General features: G+C 23.1%; 1 protein-coding gene across 1 annotated transcript; it reads left to right on the plus strand.

The window, feature by feature from the left end:
* The first annotated feature begins 9,570 nt into the window (after window positions 1-9,570).
* On the plus strand, window positions 9,571-10,511 carry LOC143176071 (uncharacterized). Its single transcript, XM_076374150.1, has one exon. The coding sequence runs from the start codon at window positions 9,654-9,656 to the stop codon at window positions 10,509-10,511; it is 858 nt and encodes a 285-aa protein (XP_076230265.1). The 5' UTR covers window positions 9,571-9,653.
* The last annotated feature ends 1,965 nt before the right edge of the window (window positions 10,512-12,476 follow it).

Below are 12,476 nucleotides of genomic sequence, written 5' to 3' on the forward strand. Positions count from 1 at the left end.
TTAAAACTGTATAAAACTATATAAAACTATATAGTACTATATAAAACTATATAAAACAGTATAAAACTATATAAAGCTATATAAAACTATATAATACTATATAAAACTGACAAAACTATATAAAACTATATAAAACTATATAAAACTATACAAAACTAACAAAACTATATAAAACAATATAAAACTAACAAAACTATATAAAACTATATAAAACTATATAAAACTATACAAAACAAACAAAACTATATAAAACTATATAAAACTAACAAAACTACATATAAAACTATATAAAACTCTATCAAACTGTGTAACACTATATAAAACTATATAAAATTATATAAAACTATATAAAACTATACAAAACTAACAAAACTATATAAAACTAACAAAACTATATAAAACTATATAAAACTATATAAAACTATATAAAACTATATAAAACCAACAAAACTATATAAAACTATATAAAACTATACAAAATTATTTAAAACTATATAAAACTATATAAAACTATATAAAACTATACAAAACTAACAAAACTATATAAAACTATATAAAACTATATAAAACTATATGAAACTGTATAAAACTATATAAAACTATGTAAAACTAGATAAAGCTATAAAAAACTGTATAAAACTATGTAAAACTATATTAAACTATATAAAACTGTGTAAAACTATATAAAACTATATAGTACTATATAATACTATATAAAACAGTATAAAACTATATAAAACTATATAAAACTATATAAAACTATTTGAAACTGTATAAAACTATATAAAACTATATAGTACTATATAAAACTATATAAAACAGTATAAAACTATATAAAACTATATAAAACTATACAAAACTATTTAAAACTGTATAAAACTGTATAAAACTATATAAAACTATATAAACCTATATAGAGCTATATAAAACTATGGAGAACTATATAAAGCTATATACAACTGTATAATACTATATAAAACTATATAAAGCTATAATAAAGCTAATAAACCTAATAAATCTATATAAAACCATATAAAACTGTATAAAACTATATAAAACTATATAAAACTGTCTGAAACTATATAAAACTAATAAAACTATATAAATCTATATGAAACTCTATAAAACTGTATAAAACTATATAAAACTAACAAAATTATACAAAACTAACAAAACTATATAAAACAATATAAAACTAACAAAACAATATAAAACTAAATAACACTATATAAAACTATACAAAACTAACAAAACTATATAAAACTATGTAAAACTATATAAAACTATATAAGATAAATAAAACTATATAAAACTATATAATACTATATAAAACTATATGGAACTATATAGAACCATATAAAACTATATAAAACTATATAAAATGAATAAATCTATATAAAACTATATAGTACTATATAAAACTATATAACACTATATAAAACTATATAAAACTGTATAAAACTATATAAAACTATATAAAGCTATAAAAAACTATGTAGGACAATATAAAACTAAATAAAACTGTATAATACTATATAAAACTATATAAAGCTATAATAAAGCTAATAAAACTAATAAATCTATATAAAACCATATAAAACTGTATAAAACTATATAAAACTAATAAAACTATATAAATCTATATGAAACTCTATAAAACTGTATAAAACTATATAAAACTAATAAAACTATATAAAACTATATGAAACCATATAAAACTCTATAAAACTATATAAAACTAACAAAACTATATAAAACAATATAAAACTATATAAAACTATACAAAACTATATAAAACTATATAAAACTAATAAAACTATATAAAACTATATAAAACTATATAAATCTCTATATAAAACTATATAAAACTATATAAAACTATATAAAACTATATAAAACTATATAAAACTATATGAAACTATATAAAACTATATAAAACTATATAAAACTATATAAGACCATATAAAACTATATAAAACTATATAAAACTATGTAAAACTATATAAAACTATATAAAACTATATTAAGCTAATAAAACTATGTAAAACTATATAGTACTATATAAAACTACATAACACTATATAAAACTATGTAAAACTATATAAAACTATATAAAACTATATTAATCTAATAAAACTATGTAAAACTATATAATACTATATAAAACTATATAAAACTATATAGATCCATATAAAACCATATAAAAGTATATAAAACGAATAAAACTATATAAAACTATATAGTACAATATAAAACTATATAAAACTCAATAAAACTATATAAATCTATATAAAACTATATAAAACTGTATAAAACTATATAAAACTATATAAAACAATATAAAACGAATAAAACTATATAAAACTATATAGTACTATTCAAAACTAACAAAACTATATAAAACTACATAAAACTATATAAAACTATACAAAACTATCAAAACTATATAAAAGTATATAAAACTATATAAAACTATAGAAAACTAGCAAAACTATATAAAACTAATAAAACTATATAAAACTATATAAAACTATCTAAAACTATAGAAAACTATATAGAACTAACAAAACTATATAAACCAGTATAATACTCTATTGAACTGTATAAAACTATATAAAACTATATAAAACTGTATAAAACTATGTAAAACTATATAAAACTATATAAAACTATCAAAACTATATAAAAGTATATAAAACTAAATAAAACTATAAAAAACTAACAAAACTATATAAAACTATATAATACTAACAAAACTATATAAAACTAACAGAACTATATAAAACTATATAAAACTATACAAAACTAACAAAACTATATAAAACTATATAAAACTATACAAAACTAACAAAACTAACAAAACTATATAAAACTATACAAAACTATATAAAACGAATAAAACTATTTAAAACTATATAGTACTATATAAAACTATGTAAAACTATATAGTACTATATAAAACTATATAACACTATATAAAACCAACAAAACTATATAAAACTATACAAAACTATACAAAATTATATAAAACTATATAAAACTATATAAAACTAACAAAACTATATAAAACTATATAAAACTATATAAAACTATACAAAACTAACAAAACTATATAAAACAATATAAAATTATATAAAACTATATAAAACTATACAAAACTAACAAAACTATATAAAACTATATAAAACTATATAAAACTATATAAAACTATATAAAACCAACAAAACTATATAAAACTATATAAAACTATACAAAATTATATAAAACTATATAAAACTATATAAAACTATATAAACCATACAAAACTAACAAAACTATATAAAACTATATAAAACTATATAAAACTATATAAACCATACAAAACTAACAAAACTATATAAAACTATATAAAACTATATAAAACTATATAAAACTATATGAAACTGTATAAAACCATATAAAACTATGTAAAACTAGATAAAGCTATATAAAACTATGTAGAACTATATAAAACTATATAAAACCGTATAATACTATATAAAACTATATAAAGCTATAATAAAACTAATAAAACTAATAAATCAATATAAAACCATATAAAACTGTATAAAACTATGTAAAACTATATAAAAGTGTCTGAAACTGAATAAACCTATATAAACTATATAACACTATATAAAACTATATAAAACTATATAAAACTATAAAAAACAGTATAAAACTATCTAAAACTATATTAAACTATATAAAACTGTGTAAAACTATATAAAACTATATAGTACTATATAATACTATATAAAACAGTATAAAACTATATAAAACTATATAAAACTATATAAAACTATTTAAAACTGTATAAAACTATATAAAACTATATAGTACTATATAAAACTATATAAAACAGTATAAAACTATATAAAACTATATAAAACTATACAAAACTAACAAAACTATATAAAACTATATAAAACTATATAAAACTATATAAAACTATATAAAACTAACAAAACTATATAAAACTATATAAAACTATACAAAATTATATAAAACTATATAAAACTATATAAAACTAAACAAAACTCTATAAAACTATATAAAACTATATAAAACTAACGAAACTATATAAAACTATATAAAACTATATAAAACTATATAAATCCATATAAAACTGTATAAAACTATATAAAACTATATAAAAGTGTCTGAAACTGTATAAACCTATATAAACTATATAACACTATATTAAACTCCATAGAACTATATAAAACAATATAAAACTATATAAAACTATGTAAAACTATATAAAACTATATAAAACTATATAAAACTATATGAAACTGTATAAAACTATATAAAACTATGTAAAAGTAGATAAAGCTATATAAAACTATATAAAACTATATAGTACTGTATAAAACTATATACCACAATATAAAACAATGTAAAACTATATAAAACTAATAAAACTATATAAAACTACATAAATCTATATAAAACTATATAAAACTTACAAAACTATATAAAACTATTTAAAACCATATAAAATTATATAAAACTATATAAAAATACCAAAAGTATATAAAACTATATAAAACTATATAAAACTATACAAAACTGTATAAAACTAACAAAACTATATAAAACTATGTAGAACTATATAAAACTATATAAAACTATATAAAACTATATAAAACTATATAAAACTGTACAAAACTATGTAAAACTATTTAAAACTATATAAAACTATATAAAACTATATAAAACTATATAAATCCATATAAAACTGTATAAAACTATATAAAACTATATAAAAGTGTCTGAAACTGTATAAACCTATATAAACTATATAACACTATATTAAACTCCATAGAACTATATAAAACAATATAAAACTATATAAAACTATGTAAAACTATATAAAACTATATAAAACTATATAAAACTATATAAAACTGTATAAAACTATACAAAACTAACAAAACTATATAAAACTATATAAAACGATATAAAACTATATAAAACTAACAAAACTACATATAAAACTATATAAAACTCTATAAAACTGAATAACACTATATAAAACTATATAAAACTATATGAAACTATATAAAACTATATAAAACCAACAAAACTATATAAAACTATACAAAACTAACAAAACTATATAAAACTATATAAAACTAACAAAACTACATATAAAACTATATAAAACTCTATCAAACTGTATAACACTATATAAAACTATATAAAATTATATAAAACTATATAAAACTATACAAAACTAACAAAACTATATAAAACTATATAAAACTATATAAAACTATATAAAACTATATAAAACTATATAAAACTAACAAAACTATATAAAACTATATAAAACTATACAAAATTATATAAAACTATATAAAACCATATAAAACTATACAAAACTAACAAAACTATATAAAACTATATAAAACTATATAAAACTATACAAAACTCTATAAAACTATATAAAACTATATAAAACTAACAAAACTATATAAAACTATATAAAACTATATAAAACTATATAAAACTATACAAAACTATGTAAAACTATGTAAAACTATATAAAACTATACAAAACTAACAAAACTATATAAAACTATATAAAACTATATAAAACTATATAAAACTAAACAAAACTCTATAAAACTATATAAAACTATATAAAACTAACGAAACTATATAAAACTATATAAAACTATATAAAACTATATAAAACTATATAAAACTATATAAAACTATATAAAACTATATAAAACTATATAAAACTAACAAAACTATATAAAACTATATAAAACTATAAAAAACTATATAACACTAACAAAACTATGTAATCCTATATAAAACTCTATATCACTATATGAAACTATATAAAACTATATACAACTATATAAACCCATATAAAACTCTATAGAGCTATATAAAACTATATAAAACTATATAAACCTATATAAAACTCTATAGAACTATATAAAACTGTATAAAACTATATAAAACTATATAAAACTAACAAAACTATATAAAACTATATAAAACTCTATAAAACTCTATAAAACTATATAAAACTATATAAAACTATATAAAACTATATAACACTGTATAATACTATATAAAACTATATGAAACTATACAAAACTAACAAAACTGTATATAAAACTATATAAAACTATATAAAACTATATGAAACTATACTAAACTAACAAAACTGTATATAAAACTATATAAAACTATATAAAACTAAGAAAACTGTATAAAACTATACAGTACTATATAAAAGTACATAACACTATATAAAACTATATAAAACTATACAAACCTGTATAAAACTATATAAAACTATATCAAACTATATATAACTATAAAAAACTATATAAAACTAACAAAACTATGTTATCCTATATAAAACTCTATATCGCCATATAAAACTATATAAAACTATATAAAACTATATAAACCTATATAAAACTCTATAGAACTATATAAAACTATATAAAACTATATGAAACTATATAAAACTACCAAAAGTATATAAAACAAAATAAAACTATATAAATCTATATAGAGCTATATAAAACTATGGAGAACTATATAAAACTATATAAAGCTATAATAAAGCTAATAAAACTAATAAATCTATATAAAACCATATAAAACTGTATAAAACTATATAAAACTATATAAAACCATATAAAACTATACAAAACTAACAAAACTATATGAAACTACATAAAACTATATAAAACTATATAAAACTAACAAAACTACATATAAAACAATATAAAACTATATAAAGCTATATAAAGCAATATAAAGCTATATAAAACTATGGAGAACTATATAATACTATATAAAACTGTATAAAACTATATAAAACTATTTAAAACTATATAAAACTATATAAAACTATATGAAACTATATAAAACTACCAAAAGTATATAAAACTATATAAAACTATATAAAACTATATGAAACTATATAAAACTACCAAAAGTATATAAAACTATATAAAACTATATAAATCTATATAGAGCTATATAAAACTATGGAGAACTATATAAAACTATATAAAGCTATAATAAAGCTAATAAAACTAATAAATCTATATAAAACCATATAAAACTGTATAAAACTATATAAAACTATATAAAACTATGTAAAAATATATAAAACTGTATAAAACTGTATAAACTATATAAAACTAACAAAACTATATAAAACTATATAACACTATATAAAACTATATAAAACTAACAAAACTACATATAAAACAATATAAAACTATATAAAGCTATATAAAACTATGGAGAACTATATAATACTATATAAAACTGTATAAAACTATATAAAACTATATAAAACTATATAAAACTATATAAAACTATATAAACCTATATAAAACTCTATAGAACTATATAAAACTATATAAAACTATATGAAACTATATAAAACTACCAAAAGTATATAAAACAATATAAAACTATATAAATCTATATAGAGCTATATAAAACTATGGAGAACTATATAATACTATATAAAACTGTATAAAACTATATAAAACTATTTAAAACTATATAAAACTATATAAAACTATATGAAACTATATAAAACTACCAAAAGTATATAAAACTATATAAAACTATATAGAGCTATATAAAACTATGGAGAACTATATAAAACTATATAAAGCTATAATAAAGCTAATAAAACTAATAAATCTATATAAAACCATATAAAACTGTATAAAACTATATAAAACTATATAAAACTATGTAAAAATATATAAAACTGTATAAAACTGTATAAACTATATAAAACTAACAAAACTATATAAAACTATATAACACTATATAAAACTATATAAAACTAACAAAACTACATATAAAACAATATAAAACTATATAAAGCTATATAAAACTATGGAGAACTATATAATACTATATAAAACTGTATAAACCTATATAAAACTATTTAAAACTATGTAAAACTATATAAAACTATATAAAACTATACAAAACTATATAAAACTATATACCACTATATAAAACGATATAAAACTAATAAAACTATATAAAACTGTATATAACTAATAAAACTATATAAAACTATATAAAACTATATAAAACTATATAAAACTATATAAAACTATATAAAACTATATAAAACTATACAAAACTAACAAAACTATATACAACTATATACTACTAACAAAAATCTGTATAAAACTATATAAAACTATATAAAACTCTATAATACTCTATAAAACTATATAACACTATATGAAACTATATAAAACTATATAAAACTAACAAAACTATATAAAACTATACAAAACTATATAAAACTCTATAAAACTATATAAAACTATATAAAACTATATAAAACTATATAAAACTATATAAAACTATATAAAACTATATGAAACTATATAAAACTAACAAAACTATATAAAACTATACAAAACTATATAGAACTATATAAAACGAATAAAACTATATAAAACTATATAGTACTATATAGAACTACATAAAACTATATAAAACTATGTAAAAATATATAAAACTGCATAAAACTGTATAAACTATATAAAACTAACAAAACTATATAAAACTATATAACACTATATAAAACTATATAAAACTAACAAAACTACATATAAAACAATATAAAACTATATAAAGCTATATAAAACTATGGAGAACTATATAATACTATATAAAACTGTATAAAACTATATAAAACTATTTAAAACTATGTAAAACTATATAAAACTATATAAAACTATACAAAACTATATAAAACTATATACCACTATATAAAACGATATAAAACTAATAAAACTATATAAAACTGTATATAACTAATAAAACTATATAAAACTATATAAAACTATATAAAACTATATAAAACTATATAAAACTATATAAAACTATATAAATCTATACAAAACTAACAAAACTATATACAACTATATACCACTAACAAAAATCTGTATAAAACTATATAAAACTATATAAAACTCTATAAAACTCTATAAAACTATATAACACTATATGAAACTATATAAAACTGTGGCGGTACGTGGCTCGCAGCGTTGGTAGGAAATAGCATTGACCGCTTACAGACGTTTAGGTATAGGCAATTAAGCCTACCCTAAAGTCTGTAAGTCGGCGAAAATATTTTACACTTTTTACACGTGCGTAGCTGAATAGGCTACCCTACCATAAACGCTGCCAGCCATGTCCCCTTAAGGCTTCTTCGGCCGCACGGTCAGCGCGGCTCGGAAAAAACATTGCAAATTAGAAATGCATAATTTTTCCCCTACCAAAAATCGAGGCGACGTTGGAGAAGGGAACTAGCTCCACCCTCGAAGTTTCTAAGGGGTAACGCCTTTCCGAAGGCTAGTATAAATAAAGCGGAAAGGCGCGAGGAAGCACCTCTTTTACGTTACGTTACTTTACATTACGACACATTACCCGTTCTGCCTCCGAACACTCATCTACGCAAATAAATAACTTGTAAGCATATTTGTCGCGAATATTAAATAACACACTACATACCGACAAGTGGTAACCCCCGACGTGATTTTGTGAAAAAAACATTTAGTGACAGTAATAGTACAGACACAAGTGATAAGTGCATAATAGTGATGGCCAACGAAAATACAGATGTTTTCTTCAGCCCTGAAAAAGGTGCAAACCCTTTCGAAGTGCTGAACATTGACCGTGTGGGTATACGTGCTCCACCCTTTTGGTCCAGCAATCCAGCTCTCTGGTTCCATCAGCTGGAAGCGCAATTTGCACTCAACTCCATAACGGCAGACTCAACCAAATTTTATTATGTCACGTCATTTCTTGACATGAAATGTTTACAAGAGGTAGAAGACGTAATACAGAATCCTCCCGCTACGGGTAAATACGAGAAAATTAAGGAGGAATTAATTCGGAGGCTGTCGAGATCGCAGGAGCAGCGAATTCAACAACTCCTGGAGCACGAGGAAATAGGTGACAGAACACCCTCACAATTTCTGCGGCACCTCCGAAATTTGGCGGGTGACATAAAAGTGCCGGAAAATTTTTTGCGTACGATCTGGATGAATCGTCTTCCAGCATCTATGCGAACTATCCTCGTAACACAAATGGACGCATCGCTCGACAAGATGGCGGAATTGGCCGATAAAGTAAATGAATTTACTCCTATCGGTAGATGTGCCACTATCGCCACGGACACACGGTTCGAGATGCTCTGTGAACAAATGGCGAGGCTAACGCAGCAAGTCGCGGAGCTGACAAAAAACAATTCCACGACGCAACATCATAAAAGGTCATCCACTTTTCGCGGACGAAGAAGATGGCATCACCGCAGCCGCAGCCGCAGCCGCAGCCCTAGCCCGTCGCAACCAGGTGTGTGCTGGTATCACCGGAGGTTCGGAGACAAGTCGACGAGATGTACGACGCCCTGCACATACGTCCATCAACAACAGGGAAACGAAGCCGATCGACGCTAGATGCGGCAGAGCCTGTCGATCCCTCTACGAGCCGCTTATTTTTAACCGACAAGCAAAGTAAGGTACAGTACCTTATTGATACCGGCGCCGACATAAGTGTATACCCGCGTAATTTAGTAAGGGGGCAACCCCCAAAGTCGACATTTGTTTTATATGCCGCGAACGATTCGACCATCTCGACGTATGGAGATATTGTTTTAAATCTAAATTTTGGATTGCGGCGCGTTATAAAATGGACTTTTATTATCGCGGATATTTCAAAACCCATAATTGGCGCAGATTTATTAAAATATTACGGCTTGTTGGTAGATATTAGAAATAAGCGATTGATCGACAACACGACAAATTTATCGATCCAAGGACAATTGGGTGTCGCGGATTTAAATTGTATCAAAACAATTGCCGGCGACTCTCCGTACCATAAAATCCTTGCCGAATATAAAGATATCACTATTCCAACGCGCGCAGGTGTAGTCGCGAAACATAGAATCACCCATCACATTAAAGTAACACCGGGTCCCACAGCTTTCGCAAAACCGCGCAGATTAACCCCCGATAAGTTAAAGATAGTCAAACAGGAATTCGAGTATTTGTTGTCAGAAGGCATAATCCGACCGTCGAAGAGCCCGTGGGCCTCACCTCTCCACCTAGTCCCTAAAAAGGATCAAGGCTGGAGACCGTGTGGTGATTATAGAGCTTTAAACGCACGTACAGTTCCCGATCGGTATCCATTACCCCACATAGAAGATTTTTCCCACTCACTGTTTGGAAAACGCATTTTTTCAAAGGTAGACCTTGTCAAAGCTTATCACCAAATCCCGATCGAACCGTCAGATATAGAGAAGACAGCAATTACCACACCCTTTGGTCTGTTCGAATATACGAAAATGCCGTTTGGTTTAATGAACGCCGCTCAGACATTCCAAAGATTTATAAACGAGGTTTTACATGGTTTAGATTTCTGTTACGCGTATTTAGATGATATTTTTATAGCTTCCTCTAGCGAAGAAGAACATTTTTCTCACATCCGTCAACTTTTTGCACGACTTCAAGATTACGGTATTGTTATTAATCCTGCAAAATGTATATTTGGTCAAGATACCATAGAATTTTTAGGCTATACTATTAACGCAAAAGGAACAAGTCCCAACTCTGAAAAAGTAGATTCAATCGTAAAGTTTCCACAGCCCAAAAACGTAAAGGAATTGAGAAGGTTTTTGGGAATGATCAATTTTTATCGCCGTTTTATTCCAAATGCAGCTAGATTACTGGTTCCGTTAACAGATTTACTCAAAGGTGCACCTCCTCGCGGTAATCCCGAAATTATATGGTCAACCGAAGCAACAATAGCTTTCAAGCAGGTAAAAGAAGCCCTGGCGGAAGCTACCCTCCTAACGCATCCACTACCTGGTGCGAAACTCTGCATCAGTGTCGATGCATCAGATTATGCAATGGGAGCGGCGCTTCAGCAATGGGTAGATGATACCTGGCAACCGTTGGCATTTTTTACAAAAACTCTGTCATCTGCACAACGCAAGTATAGCGCATACGATAGAGAACTTTTAGCAGTTTACTCCGCGGTTAAAAGATTCAGATACCAATTAGAGGGTCACGTTTTTACTATTTTCACTGACCATAAACCATTAATCTTTGCTTTTAAACAACGCCCCGAAAAAGCTTCGCCTAGACAATTCCGTTATCTTGATTTCATTGGACAATTTTCAACTGACATACAGCACGTAAGCGGGAAAGATAATATAGTCGCTGATACACTATCACGAGTTGACCAAATTAGCAAAGTGGTCAACCATACAGAAATGGCTCTGTCTCAACAGGCAGATGAAGAGCTTCAAAGCCTCTTACTGTCTGAGACAGCCCTTAAATTAAAGAAAATACGTTTTCCAACCAGTGAAGGCGATGTAGAAATCTTTTGCGATATCTCCACCTCTACTATCCGCCCGTACA

Source organism: Nomia melanderi, unplaced genomic scaffold, assembly GCF_051020985.1.
Source record: "Nomia melanderi isolate GNS246 unplaced genomic scaffold, iyNomMela1 scaffold0357, whole genome shotgun sequence".
Classification (NCBI taxonomy): domain Eukaryota; kingdom Metazoa; phylum Arthropoda; class Insecta; order Hymenoptera; family Halictidae; genus Nomia; species Nomia melanderi.